Source organism: Paralichthys olivaceus, chromosome 18 (genome assembly GCF_024713975.1).
Source record: "Paralichthys olivaceus isolate ysfri-2021 chromosome 18, ASM2471397v2, whole genome shotgun sequence".
In the NCBI taxonomy this organism is placed as follows: domain Eukaryota; kingdom Metazoa; phylum Chordata; class Actinopteri; order Pleuronectiformes; family Paralichthyidae; genus Paralichthys; species Paralichthys olivaceus.
The window spans coordinates 1,160,981-1,176,976 of NC_091110.1; the positions used below are offsets into that span (position 1 = coordinate 1,160,981).

General features: G+C 38.0%; 1 protein-coding gene across 7 annotated transcripts in view; it reads left to right on the forward strand.

Annotated features, from left to right (window-relative positions):
* The window catches only part of scai (suppressor of cancer cell invasion), an 80,450-nt gene that overhangs the window by 43,510 nt on the left and 20,944 nt on the right, over nt 1-15,996 (forward strand). For 3 of the 7 annotated variants that reach the window (XM_069513978.1, XM_069513976.1, XM_069513979.1), the window contains 5 exons: nt 2,445-2,543; nt 2,842-2,938; nt 7,312-7,410; nt 7,552-7,704; nt 14,341-14,442. In XM_069513978.1, the coding sequence (XP_069370079.1) occupies nt 2,445-2,543; nt 2,842-2,938; nt 7,312-7,410; nt 7,552-7,704; nt 14,341-14,442 (550 nt within the window). Of the gene's footprint in view, nt 1-2,444; nt 2,554-2,841; nt 2,939-3,620; nt 3,824-7,311; nt 7,411-7,551; nt 7,705-14,340; nt 14,443-15,996 lie in introns of those variants that run through there. The other 4 variants (XM_069513980.1, XM_069513981.1, XM_069513977.1 and 1 more) reach the window with 3 other exon arrangements.

The window sequence follows — 15,996 nt, forward strand, 5'->3', positions numbered from 1 at the left end:
TGTTTGCCACCATGTTCTTGGAGTAGCACTTGTGTCATGTGTGCCTGTGTAAAATGGCGGTCAGGGTTCAGTAGTCCTAAGGTCGGGGTCGATTGTAAGGTCAGTTTCAAGTCAGTGAAAGCTTTCTCTGCATCATCAGTCCATGTAACCTTACTGTGTGCTTTTAGGCGTCACCCATGTGCCTCAAGGACAGCATAGTTGAGAATAAATGATCTGCAGAATGAGCACATTCCCAATTATGACATAACTTGTTTCTTTGTGACAGTTTTTTGGAGTATTTTGAATTGCTGTTACTCTCTTAGGGGAGAGGGATTTGCCCTCTGCTGTGATCACATTCCCTAAAAATGAGACTTGTTCTTTTACAAACTGCAGTTTTTCCAGGCTTGCCTTGTGTGCTTCTGCAGCTAAGTGTTTTAGTTGTGTGTTGGCGCACAAATCATCAAGTCGTCAACACATTGTAAAAGTACACATCCTGGTGTTATTTCCAATGTGCTTAAATAATTCTTCTGGGTTCATGTACATGGTGTCTGTTCTCTAGTGTGACTGAATGTGCTTTATCAACTAGATCAGTGTTGATGGATGCGACAACAGATAAACAGAGCTTCCACTCATACACATATAATGTGGATCATTATACTTAATGCATGTATAAATCTGTGGTAGATCATGATCAGCCGTTTGGACCACTATGACTCCTGTTGGGCTGGAAATGAAAGAAAGACTGATTACATCTCTCCCCATCAAATTAATTGGACAACATGAGGATATCAAAAATGAACAATAATGGAGTTGTAAAAGTTTCAACCACAGTGTTTCCTGAAGCCCTCACAGATCTAACAAACCCTCCGCGATTTTAGGAGGTGTGTCAAACATATCATTGAAACAGAGCATCTAAAACACTGTTAAAAGTGCAGATGCAGCTGGGTATAACTGCTATAACACATATTAAAAATATCTGTAATCACATGAAAAGCCTCAATCTATCTTCAGAACACTGAAAACGCTACACATGCATCCAGTCATTTAGTGACAGTATACAATCTGTAAACTGCACCGATACAATATTATTGATCATGATGATATTAATCTGATGGTGATCAAATGTTCAGCATTACAGATGATACTTCAAGTGTCTGGTGAGAAAGTAGCAAGAGACAGTTTGACAGAGAGGAAATTATGGAATTAATGTTGTGCGAAGTTTCCAAAGACAGCGACTTCACTCAGATAAGAATCTATGTGTTTAATATAGAACATGATTAAAATGTTTAATATAAAACATAATTAAATCTATATCTTTCATAAAAAACATAAGTGGGGAGATCAGCAAATTCAGAAAATCTTTTAATTATAATATAATAATGTAATAAATCTTACAAAGTCTCCAAACCACCCAAAACTCTGCTGCTAGGATCGTCAACCACACCAAATCCATGGACCACATTAAACCACTCCTCATTCAGCTTCACTGACTTGCAGTCCAACAAAGGATACACTACAATCAAACTGCTTACCTTTAAATCCCTCCAAAACCTGGCTCCCCAACACCTGTTGGACCTGCTCTTCACCATGACTGTGGAACTCTGTCATCTCACATCCATCAGCTTGACTCTAACGGACTCTTAAAATCACAACTCAAAGAACATCTATCTATCCGTCACTACTCACATTTTTAACGTTGGTTTTACATATAGTCACATATGGTGTACAGGTATCTATGTCTCTAAACCTGATTTTAACCTTGCTTTCAAATATTCTTGTGTCAAATATGTTGTATTGATTGGTTTATGTCTACTGATATGTTTTAATATGACCATTTTGTTTTACTTTAATTATCTATGTTTTTATTTATTATATATTTTAAGGTTTTCTTAGATCTTCATAAATGTATCGTGAAATAAATTCTATTTATATATATATATATTCTATTATTATCACCACCACCTTCTTGCATGTCTGCCATCTACGAGGAGGGTCCAGAGCTATCATGCAAGGTCAAACAGAGATAGATTTTCTAATGTTTTTAAGCCAGGGCGCTTGTGTCTGCCTTGTTTAGAGGCTATATGTTTTCAGGTTATTTGTCAATCTTTGTGGCAATACCACTTTGCAATTCAATTTGTTCAAGGAAAAACTGATTCGATCTATTATAAATTACACTTATCACTTTTTATTAAATTCCTTCATAGTCTTCACTACATGCTTCACATCCTTCATGAACGTAAACTGCAAATTGAGTGGTTAAACCTTTAGGTTGTAACTTTAATTTATTATTTCTACTAATAAAGTGAGAGATTTCTTTTTACTTTAAATCCTAATTTTGTTTTGTATACAATCACTTTGTAGTATCAAATGTATAGAATTTGCAAAATTTCATTTAATGTTATTGGAAATTTGCTCCACTCCAGATGTTACCCATTTTCTAATCTTGTCTTAATTCTAATTGGCAGCCTTCGTACCTCAGAAACAAGTTACCTGAATGAGGCGTTTTCATTCTACTCAGCCATCCGTCAGCGGTCCTACTATTTTCAGGTCAATAAAGAGGACAGGTAAGTTACTGTAAGTTTTTTGGGAAATGCACACACAATGCTTTTTTGTAGGAGATATTCATTGTTGGTTTGGGTCTTAACATTTGATTTGGTAACAGTCAGAAAAATGTATATATAAAAGTTACTTTTTAAATTTTTTCAACACAGACAGCAGCAAGAAACAAGTAAAAATGTAAAGATGCTTCTTTCCTCCAAAAAAAAAAAGTGAACCATAAAGTGTCCTTCATTGAAATGTGCTCTACTGTTAATGCGGATTTATTGACTTGACAAATCCTTTTTCTCTCTTTTCTTTTATCAGGCCAGAATTAGTAGTGAAGAAGCTTCGATATTATGCTCGCTACATAGTTGTCTGTTTACTGCTGAACAAGATGGACCTTGTCAAAGTTTTGGTTAAGGTATGGAAGCAACGTTTTATTCAGTAGAGCAAGCCATGTGACCAAATATTTTACTTTTCCTCCCATGGTTATCCTGGAATTTGAAAACCCTTCCCTAAGTACCTCATGTCATTCCTAGCTTAATTTCAGTGTTCAATATGGGAAATGGATACACCTTTACAGCAGTTAAGAAGAAGAAGATTTACTTTTATTGTCATGTTTTTACACTTTTTACATGCATACACGAAATTGTTCTCCGCATTTAACCCATCCAGTTGGCACCTGTCGAAGCACACACATGCATAGAAACACACAGACAGATGCCATGTACACACATACTGGAGCGGTGGGCTGCCGTTGTCAGCGCCCGGGGAGCAGATGTTGGGGGGAGGGGGGGCGGTGCCTTGCTCAAGGGCACCTCGGTTGTGGCGAGGAGATGAGCTGCCACCTGCCACCGGCTGTCAGTTCATCAATTTTTCTCGAACTATGCCATGCTGGACAGGCCATCTCTAACTTAATGTAAAAGGTAGAGTGTAGGATTCCTGTAGGTATCATACATCAGGATGCCATTTAGCTTAACAATCTTCAAAAACTCATAACTTACTCATACAGAGACCTAGTTGTTGATGCATTCTCTCTGTGACAGCCCTAGTACTAGAAAGTTTTCATAGACCAAGTCAGGAGGGTAGACTACTCCATATGATTGAAGAAAGAAAGTCATTGTATGGTGACAGAGGTGCTGCTTCCCAAAGAGAATACATTTAGGGTTGACTTGATTTAGTCACTTGAACACTTGAACTACTGTTAAATAGAGCATCTTGTCCACCTGTAATGTTAACAGGTATAAAGAAGGGGCGAGGTATTTTGCTTCTGTGGAATGCATTGCGATTAAGGAGTGCTTGTCAGGTACTGTACCACTGGACTACTTTGCTTGATATGACTCTTATTATATGATGCAGGATTTGTGGCTATTGAGGTTACTTCAAGTTGAACTCACTCCTACAAAGCTGGTTCATGCGGTGAATCACCATGGTAACCTATGGCAACCTGTGCTTACCATGGTGTTAAACCATTGACCTGCTCCAAAGCAAGTTAAGTTTGTCTGTTATCAACAGCCCATCTACTGACCAATCTCTTGAAAACAAGGTTCATCATTTTACAGGATCCTGACCAGGACAAAAGGGTGTACAGTAAAGTGAATGATAATAAAGAGCAACAGATATTTTCTTGTAGATAAGTGGAATCAATTTCCTGTTTCAGACTTTCCATGTAACCACTCTGTTTTTTTAAACAAAGCTTCTAATAAAAGGTAGTTTATCAAACTTACTCAATTCAAAGGCTTATAAATAGCACTGCTTAATTTGAATTCGACAAAGATTATTTTGTTCCCAAAAGGATTCCTAACACAGTGTTGATGCTTTTATTGTCTTATTCTATTAGTGCAGCTCGGGAATAAGTGAAGCTGTCACAATTAATACAAATTAAAAATAAACCACCTGATGACTTTTATTAGAATAATTATTAATATACTATTAAATATTTCCCGTAATTATGAATGAACCAAACAGATAGGCCTCATGAGACTACTCCTCTCTTCTTTATGTGGTGAAGGTGCTATTCTTTTGCGCAAGAAAATCAGGGAATTGCTTATCCCCATTGATCATCTGCTACTCTTCTAAAAGGTCCAATAAACACCAGCTTGATTATAGCACTGGAGAAAATGAGGCCATGGTCCTGCTTCATAATTTTGAAGTGTACATTGGGTCAACTTGATAACTGATTGATGTTTTTACTGGTCACAGCCCTTAAGTGTTTCTCTCTCAGATCTCCAATCAACAACAATCTGCCCCAGATTTCTTTTAATTAAACATTAAAAAGTGATGTTTAATTCTTGGGCAAGGGGCTGTTCAGATGTAGAAGCTAAGGTGGTGAGGTGGAGATGCAAAAAGAAACTTTTCTCCCTCCTGTCCTAATTAGGGACATCATTGTTTGCTTAATTGTTACTTGCTCCATGGTCCGTAATCTTCTTCATCTGCATGAAAATGTTTTGAGGTTAGTGCAAGGTTCCTATTGGAATTGCACTGATTTTCTTCTTCTCCTGCAAAATGAAGTGGAAAAATCCTCCTTCTTCTTGTTTTTCCTCTTGTCCTTCAATATATTACCAGTTATTAGGGCCGAAGCTCTAACAGTGCAAGGATTGTTTTGGAATTGCTCCGATTCTTCCTTTTTGGGGGCCTAAACATACTCGAATACATTCATTGTGTCAGGCACGGGACTTGGGGGAAGGACTCGGATGCAGAGTTAGGAGAAAGCTGATGCAGCTCGGGTATTTATTTTCACACAAATACAATGACTGAAGAACAGAGGGCGCCTCGATAAAGAGGGAATGATTACAAAACTTACAAATCAAAATCCTACCTTCCGTGAAGGGATAAGGGAAAGAAAAAAACAACACTTAACTAAGATCTAATCTAAAGGGGGAAAAAAGCTATGAAAATTAGTTATAAAATCAAATCTCCTCCTGAGAGGGAATTAACTACAAACATTAACAAAAAGAACAAAACTCCTACAATGAGGGATACGTGATGAACTAGTAACAGAAATATATCTTCTCCTAAGAGGGAAACACTATGAACTAAAATACAACTCCTACAACGAGGGACAACACTTTTAAAATATATATAAACAAAATTCTCCTCCGAAGAGGGACAAGATCTAACGATAGCTAATCTACACTAACAAAAGGAGCTATGAAAACTAAGAGGCAAAACGGCAACAAAAAACACTCTTAACGAGGCAACCGACTGTAACTGTGGATCTATGACGAAAGGCCGGTGATGCTTGACAAGGGACAAGACACACTGGCACAGGACAAAGGGGAGATGCAGACTATAAGCACACATGGAGGTAATGGGAAACAGGTGAGCATAATCAGGATCGGGGAAGAAAATCAGACCGAGGCACATGAGGAAGGGCAAGTGACCTGAAACGAGAGGAGAGCTACTTTTCAAAATAAAACAGGAAATCACAATACGAACATGGAGACAAGACTAAAACTTAACTTGATTTTACTGTGGTGTGACACATTGTACGGAATTCACCAACTCCTTTCGGCTCTCCTAACCAAATTTCACATGAATACGGAAAATGAGCTAGCCACAGGACACCAAGGAATTCACTGCCATTCCCTAACATGACATACAGTATAACAAATTTAAATTCAGACAGATAAAATCTGTTGGAGGTGTAGGATTTTGTAGCACGTGTGAAAATCATGCCAAATGTGTATATTCAATCCAAAATGGCAGACAGGACGTTGGGTGTGGCAAAGGATGACGAGAATTTTTTTGTGTGCCTGGGCATGAAACACGTGCCAAATTTGTATCTCTCTAGTCGGAAGTAAAGCACTTGAGAAATTCTAATTGGGTCCTCACACTGTTAATGCTTAGGCCCTAAAAATATCTAACTATATTAAAATATTATAAAATATATTAAATGTCTACTACTACTAATATACTTATAAGAGGATATTAAGTCAGATTTATCTTCAAGGGGCCCTAACTGAAAAGGCCTTGTCACCCTTAGTCCTCAACCGGGTTTATGGAATGGCTAGCAAGTTCTTGGATGAGAACCTCATCTTAAACAATCAGTAAAGTACTTGAATGCAATTTTAGAGGGGGCCTTAAAAGTGTCTTCAAGGGACAGTTCACTGTAAAATTAAAATTAACTCATTATCTATTCACCACTATGGTGATGGAAGTGTAGGTGAAGTCTGAGTCCACAAAACACTTCTGGAGTCTCAGGAATAAACAGCATTGCGGCCGAATACTAAGAGAGATTGTACTCTTAGAGTAAAGCAAAGCTTTGTACTGTCACTGACTCGTTACTGGCAATTATCGCTACCCAGACTATTAATTGTCAAGCAACCTGTTTTTTTAACTTAAATGAATGGATCCACATCATTTTACAGTCATTCCCTGAGTCACCCAGTGTGTGATTTACTGTCCCATTCACTTCACATTATACGGAAAACTGGTCTGTCACTTGCTATCACAAGATAGCAAATTTTCTGGTCATCATCTACCTCTGCATATTTAATATTTTCACCCACTTTCATATTGCAATTACCCACGACTACTAAACAATGAAAAAAAAAAACAACTGTTAAGGTTATTTCAAGAAAATTGTTGGATTTTGTCCCTTTTTGAAACATTGGAACTAATGCACTGGCTTTTAAAAGACAAAAACAAAACTATGATTATTGCTTCCACTCAGAATACTGCGATATGTTTATTTCCCACATGAAATAACTTGTGCTAGTTATGGGGAAAAAGTATTTGTATTTGTAAATATACCTTATTGCAGCTGGAGTCTCCTCTGTTTGCTACCTGCAGGAGTTATCTGAGGAAATTGAAGATTACACACAGCGATTTAACACAGAAGATCAGTTGGAGTGGAATCTAGTTCTACAGGAAGTGGCAGCTTTTGTGGAGGTAATCGACTCTCCAAATATTGATCAACACAGCACTTAATCTTGTGGCTGTTTCATTATCCAGGTTGCTTGATACAGATAGTAATTTTCTGGACAGAATCCGTCTCACTTGTGCTTCTCTCTATGTGTTTGTGCAAAACAGGCAGATCCAGTGGTAGTACTGAATGATAACAACTCTGTCGTCGTCTTCAGCAATCGGATGCTGGAAGGAAGTACGCCTCCATTGGAACAAGGCATGGTAGTTGGCCAGCTCATCCTTGCAGATGCATTGATCATCGGCAACTGTAACAACCAGGTTTTAACCCACTAATTCTAATTGTAATCACAGTTCCTAATGCCTAATGTACATCAACACAGTTGTGTTGTTGCACATAAGCATGGTGTGCTTATTGGGCACACCATGCTTATGTGCCGTTGGAAAATGTTTTTATTCATTATGGTGACCAAAATGATCACGGTTATTAGTATTGTTGTGGCATTGTTAAAATGTGCTGTAAGTGTTCAAACATTAAGTTTTATATTGACACAATATAAATGATGATAGTATTTTCATTATTTATCCTAGGTCAATAACTTGTTACAGACCTCAACTCCTAATGTCAGAATTGGGACAAAATATTAGCGTTTGTTAAACTCGGACACAACTTGGTGTCAGTGGATGTTAGCATTTAGCAAGGTTACTTACTGTTATTCTACTTTTACTGCCCCACCTGTCAGCCACAGCCTTTACAGCACCAGGACTGACTGAATTCATATTAAGTTTTCATAGATAAGTGGGACGTCGCAATAATGAAGTAAAAATTCTGCAATTGATATCTGAAGAATGCCTAGAGGGAATTTCTTCAAATTTGGTATAGATATTAAAGTGAAATCGAAGATGAACTCATTAGATTTTCACAAAACCCATTTGTTGCTTTGTAAAGGTGATGTATCCGGAACACCATCAAGGAATCTTTCACATTTGGCACAAACATTCACTTGGAGTCAAGGATAAACTTATTTGTTTTTGGTAGCCAAAGGTCAAGGTCACAGTGGCCTCACAAACTAGTTCTGTGTTTTTCTTGTGTGTCCTCAAGTATAGTACAGACACAAAGAGAACTGAGGTCACATGGCCTTGCATTGTTTTGAATGCGATATATCAGGGATTTCATTACATGTGGCACAAACATTCACTTAAACTCAAGTATGACCTGAACAGACTGTGGTGGTCAAAGGTCAAGGTCTGAAGTAGCATCGGGCCATTGCTGTAAAATGAATGTAGGGAAACCTTGGGGTAATTACTGTAATTAAATTGTAAATAGTACAAGTAACTGTTGGATATTTTACCACGGTATACCATGAAACCGGATGAACTGATTATATTTTGCTGTTCAAAGGTTAAAAGGTCACAAGACCTTACATTGTTTTGAACGCATTATATCAGGAATTTCATTTCATGTGGCACAAATATTTATTTGGACACAAGGATGACCTGAACAGACTGTGGTTCAAAGGTCAAGGTCTGAAGTAGCATCAGGCCATTGCTGTAAAATGAATGTAGGGAAACCTTGGGGTAATTACTGTAATTAAACTGTAAACGGTACAAGTAACTGTTAGGTATTCTACCACCTTAAACCATGAAACCGAATGAACTGCTTATATTTTGCTGTTCAAAGGTAAAAAGGTCACAAGACCTTACATTGTTTTGAATGCATTATATCAGGAATTTCATTTTGCGGGCACAAATATTTATTTGGACACAAGGATGACATAGAATATGGTGGTGAAAGTTAAAGGTCACTGACCTTACAAAGCATTTTTTTTGCCTCGTGAATGCAATATCTCCAGAATACCTTAAGGGAATTCTTCTACATTTGGCACAAACATTCACTTGAACTTGGATTTCATTTTGGTAGTAAAAGATCAAGGCCATGGTGGCATCACGAAATATGGTTATGTTTTTTCTTCAACAAGGTATCTTAAAGGGATAGTTCACCAAAAGATTATATGTACTCTATCTAATCACCACTATGCTGATGGAGGGGTCTTTCCAAATCTGCATCCTCCAAACAGTTTGTAACCCTTACCTCAAGGTCCAGATGGGTTCTCCTTGAGACTATGTGAGTTGTTAAGCTAGGAGTTCTGCCAATGGTTGCAGATCTGAGGCCCTTCTACAAGTCAAAATACTCAACATATTCCTATAAAAATAAAGATACTAATTATGAATCCATTTGATGGTAATATAAATCTCTAATAATATTAAAACTGCTTTAAAATAACCACTGAGTATAAAATATATTTATACAGGTACGAAAAATCCATACTCCCCCTTTTATTGTGGGCAAATACAACATCGGACCTGAGACAATACTCAATGTATACGTGCTTAAAGTTGGCTGGAATATCAAAACACACCATTACACACAGCTGTATGCAGGATGCATGGTGATGAGGTAATTTATTTTAATTCTAATTCTAATCTCATCCATCTTGGAAGAGCTGGTCTGTATGGGTTAGCCTGTTGCCTAGAGCGTAGCCCGGATCACTTCCCCAACTTCTTTTTCCTCTCCGCTCAGCTTCAGTGTTGCCAGTTGTACGATAATAATCATATTTATATGATAACGTTGTCCTCTTTATGATACACAATCAATAATGGCATGATGTATGATAATTTGACAATTTTGTGACACTTATCGATTGTAATCTGGATAGAAAAATATGGCTCACGTATGTTTACGCATCACTTCTATTGTGATGTCTTTCCAGCATCATGCATGTTGTGATGTTGAACGTGAATATGGACCCCTATGTCTGTATGAACGTATATCTCTTCTCACGTGACGTCTTTTCAGTCAATCATGCTTGTAACGATGAATCATTCACACCATGATGCCTTGACTCACAAATTGCGAGTTTAATACAAGTCATTCCTGTTTAATGATTAAAAGTAAGAGCCTTGTGCCTTGAAAAGGATTGTTTCTGTACACTACATCACTGCTGAATCTTGTCACAGCTTCAAAATGTTGTTATTGAGTGTCGCATTCCAACTCTGGTCTCTTATGATAATTTCCCTCAAAATACAATCATTTTAAGCTCTTGGTTCAAGGCCCCAACAATTCCCATCAGGCAACAATGCTCAGCTTCTCTACAGGAGCCTGTTTTTACATAAACACAGCCCTGGTTGTTTGACTCAGGACCTATTATACTGTGGGTTATTGTTGGTGCATAGCCAAAACACTACACCTGGCATTCTATTGGTTGGGGAAATTTGACAGGGTTGTTGCACAAAAAAATCCAAGAGCAGAGGAGAAATGTGAGGGCAGACGATTCACGAGTGCACAGAAAGCAGCCTGAGTGCAGAGAATGGCTGAAGGGCAGGAAATCCGTGCAATCAACAATACAAAGTTAAGCGAAAACGGGCTATTTGAGTGTAAGGGCAGGGTTTTGATGAAAAAAAGTCTGAACAAATCCAACAAGTCATGCTCTCAAACTGAAAGACCACACTCTTGGAGAGAGATAGGAAGAAAGCTCCATATCTCTGTGTCAAGTAAATCACGTGATCTTCGCAGTGGAATTAATACGTCACTTCCTGTCTCTGCCTACTGCTATTCTCGCCTGAATAATGTGAAGTAGCTGTTGTGAATGCATCTGTGCAGATAACCTCCTGCTGCGTCGTATATGGTTGAAAAGCAAACTGGGCTGTCTGTATCCAATTTTACACAGTAATTTGATAATTAATAATTAAAAGTAATTTTGACAGTACTTATGATGCAGCAGTTTGGATCAAACCAAAGGCTTTTTTAAAAACTTATTGGGACATTCAAATAATAAAGAATTACAGTAGTCCCGTCTACAGGTTACAAGCGCATGGAGTAATGTTTCGGCATCCTTTTGAGACACCCCTTTAATTTAATAGTTTTGTGTAGGTGGAAGAAGGCTGTCTTAGAGACTCAAAGGACATTCCAAAACTCTAGGGTTCTTTAAAGTAGAGATGAGAGCCAAGTAAACGTCATTCCAATATAGCTTTCTAGTCAGATAATGTTTCACAGAGGGGTTTTAGGGCTAAGTGCAATGACTTCAGCTTTTCTAAATTTAAAAGTATAAAATCAAAGATCATCCATACCTCTTTCTCTTTAAAGGGATAGTTCAATGAACATTTTTAATTCACTCATTATCTGCTCACCACAATGCAGATGGAGGGGTTGCTGAAGTGTTTGAGTACACTAAACACTAGAGTTTCAGGGGTAAACAGTGTTGCAGCCAAATCCAGTGCAATTGAAGTAACTGGGGGGCTGATTTTTCAACAGACAGAAATGCTGTTGATGCTCGCTTGCGTGTACCCTTGGGGGTTGGCTTGTGTGTGTGCGTGCCAGGAGGATGTCAGTGGAACAAAACATGGTGTAAATGATGCTGTTTTGGGCTCACACACACTTGGATGACACCACAGGCGTGCGAGGAGGATATCAGAGGAACAAAACATGATGTAAATAACGCTGTTTTTGGTTCACATACATACTCAAATGACACCACAAGAGCAGTATGGAGACATTTTATGTCTTTTTTTTTTTTTTCTGTTATTTATTTTTGGAGAATCTGTCCCCAGTTACTTCAATTGCATTGGATTTGGCTGCAGCGCTATTGTGTTGTGTGTTTTTTGGACTCTAACACTTCACCCAACACTCCATTGGCATAGTGTTGAATAGATGAGTGAATAAAAAAATTTCTGTGAACTATCCCTTTATTACACAACTGAAGTTTAAATCCCTGATTAATTTCATCAGGCTTGAAAGTTAAATATAGTTGGGTATCATCTGTGTAAGATTGGAAATTTAGGTGGTGCATTCTGATAATATTCCCTAGAAGAAAGCATATACAAAGGGAAAAGTATTAGTCTTAGCACAGAACCTTGTACAACTATATGACTAACTGTTGTGTGCATGGAAGAGTCATTGTTAACAGTGCTGTTCCTTTAATCATAATAACATGCTCCACTCTCTGTAATAGAATCCTATGATCAATGGTGTCATAATGCAACACCAAGATCCAGCAGGAAGGGTACAGAGACAGGTCCATTGTCTGAGGCCATGAAAAAAGGTCATTGGTAACGTTTAGCAGTGTTGTTTCTGTACAATGAAGAATTGCTCTATTCACTTTCTTGGTTTTCATCTTTTTTTATTCTTTTGTAGTATTTTTTTTAAGTTATTTACATTGCTCAAAAAAATTTAGGGAACACTTGATCGTCACAGTATAACACCAAGTCAGTTAAACTATTATTGTAAATCAATTTTACCTGCTTTGGTGCAAATGAAAGTGACAGCAGGTGCAATCGAGAGGCAAAAAGTGGGCCCTGGATTCCTTCTGGTGCAGTACAATGCCCCACCAGAGTGTGTCGGCAGTTCCTGGAGGATCAAATCAATTCTAATTTTATTTGTATAGCCCAAATTCATAAAACTCATTTAGCCTCAGAGGGCTTTGCAATCTTTACAGGGAGTGACACCCTCTGTCCTTAGACCCTCAGTTCGAGTGAGGTAAAACTTGCCCACAAAAAACCCTTTTAACAGGGAAAAGAAGGTGGAAGAAACCTCAGGGAGAACCACAGAGGAGGGATCCCTCTCCCAGGAGCGACAGACGTGCAATGGATGTCACATGTACAGAACAAAGCAACAGAAACTTATTGTACAATTACAATGAAAGACAATAATTACAGTAGCAGTGGTGGTAATATGTAACAATGCTACAATAATATACAAGTTAATATTAATGTCATAGAATTATGACTAATAATAATAATAACAAGAGTGGTGGATGTCAGGCAGGGCCATGGCAGTAGTGACAACCACGATCCATGACCTGGGAGCAGCCATGATCCATGAGAACCTGCTGGACGAGAGAGCACATAAACTCCAGGGAAGAAGTTTAGTTAGTAACATGCATTAATGAGACATGTATGTTTACAGATGGTGAAGATAACAGAGAGACAGAGAGAGAGAGAGATGGAGGGAGGGTCTCCCGGCAGTCTAGATTTTACAGGTAGCCAATGTAAAGAAGCCAAAATGGGAGAGATGTGATCTCTGATCTTGGTTCCTGTTAGAACACGTGCAGCAGCATTCTGAATTAGCTGCAAAGTCCTAAGAGACGTATTGGAGCAACCTGATAACAAAGAGTTACAATAATCCAGCCTAGAAGTAACAAATGCTTGGACTAGTTTTTCTGCATCCGCTTGAGATACAATCCGTCTAATTATGGTGATGTTACCTAGGTGGAAGAAAGCAGTCTTTGAAATGTGTTTTATGTGGACATTAAAGGACAGATCCTGATCAAAAATAACTCAGAGATTCGGTGGAGCTGGAGGCCAGGGGTGATCCCGTCTTAAGTAACTACGTCTCTAGAAAGAGAGTTTCTGAGGTTTTTGGGTCCAATTACAAGAACTTCAGTTTTGTCTGAATTTAACATCAGAAAATTGTAGGTCATCCAACTTTTTATATGCTTAAGACATGTCTGGTAGGAGATTCACCAGGACACAATCTGCCGACTCAACCCAGACATTTTAGGGATTGCAGACAGGCACACAGAGGCCATACACATGACTGAGTCACATTATGAGCTGCTGTGAGGAAATTCAGTTTCAAGTTCGATCAGCTTGTGATTTAAATTTTTCACCTAGATTTTTGGTGTGGTTTTGAATCCAGCACTCAATGAGTTGATTATTTTGGTTTCCACTGATCACTGTTTTGTCATTTTGTTCTCAACAAATTATCCAATGTACATCATTAAAGTTTTTCAACTTGAAAAAGATCTGATGTATGATTTAAGTGTTCCATTAATGTTTCTGTGCAATGTACTTCCTTTTTCTTAGCTGTTTGTTGATCATTTAAAAATTGCCTACAATGTTGATGTTCCACAAATCTTTCAACTGTCAGTTGACATCAGTTTTGTTTTCCTACTCTTTTAGGTGAAGTTCAGTGAGTTAACCATTGATATGTTTCGCATGCTACAAGCTTTGGAGAGGGAACCTGTCAATCTAGCTACACAGACCTTCAAACAAGGAACACTGGTGAGTGTCATGTTTTTCAAAATCCTCTGGTGACTTAAGGTTTTCACAGCATTAATAATAGTTAAAATATATTTGGTATAGCACCTTGCATAGAAATCAAATTTAAAAAGGGCTTTACAAAAGAAATAAACATAACATAAAAAACATAAACCAAAAGTTAAAGATAAAGACCCTAAAGATATAGACCAAACACCTGCAACTGAGGATGCCAAAAGAAACACACCAGAAACTGGCAAATCACAACATATCTCAGATTGGGGTAAAAGTCAGTATAAAGTTATAGGTATTCAGTTGATATTTAAAAGCATCCACAAAGACCACATGCTGTATACCCGATGGTAATGTTTTCAGATGATATCTTCAATCACCATACTCACCTTTTTTATTCTAGACTCTAAAGTGTGGGCCAGTATGCTCTGGACAAATTTTGGTGGAAAAGGTCACACATGTACTCCGGTCCCTGACCATGAAGGATTATATGTGAATGCAACTACTTTAAAATGCCTTCTAATCACCAAATGTTAGACCAATGTAAAGGTCCAGTAGCAGTATTCCTGACCATCTATAGATGTTCAGAGATGAGTTGTCAAAACAATGTGATTGCACAAAACAATAAGTATTTATCCTAGCTCAGTTTTGTACATAATAGGCATGAGCTTTGAGATACATTAAACTTGTACGGGTCAATTATTTGATGAGATAATACATAGCCTGATCAAAGATATAACAGATTTCCTAAACCTAGGACTATGCTATCTGGAGCAATGATCAGACCTTTTGTCATATCTCACTTTAGCTGTAAGAAGTTGCTAGACATCCACAAATGGAATACCTATGAAAAAATACTTGCTTAAAGTAGATAGTGGGTAAATCACATTTTATTGAAGTCACCTTAAAATAGTAATCTGTATTAATATTAAATTCCCCACTATAATATATCTTTCCAACCTTATGATGGAAGTCTAATTATTTGCATTTTAAAAGTTTGAAAAACTCTCACAGATTGACTCTGAAAACAGTTCCTGGGGATCAGACTGAATCCTCCATCCTAGTCCATAAAAAGTAATTTGAGGAATAACTGGAAGTGGATGCTGTTGGATGGTTTATTCATGTGGGGTGGAATCAGTGCTCGACGTCATGTGAATTTTTTTCATGGGAAGCAGGTGTGTTGAAGCAGGAAGGACACTCTGCTCTGAAGACGTAACCCTGTTGCCAGAAGAAGTGAAAATGATTAACACACACACAAACACACAGGCAGACGGAAGGTAGACCAATACTTGCAAGATGTAGTCGGCCTCACCTCAGTGTACAGCATGTATTATATAACCAAACTATAGCAGAGGAGCTGAACTCTCCTTCTCTGGCGTAGCCCAGGGTGATAGGCATTGGGCAGGAGTGGGGATACTCACAAGATCCTTGCTGAGCACCAGTATGTTGGAGTTTTCCCAGATAGTGAATGGGTTGCATCCTTGGGGATCTAGATTGCCAAGGGGAAGACTCTGGCTATTGTGTGTACTCATGCAACAAACAACAGCTCAGAGTACCTGGCCTTTA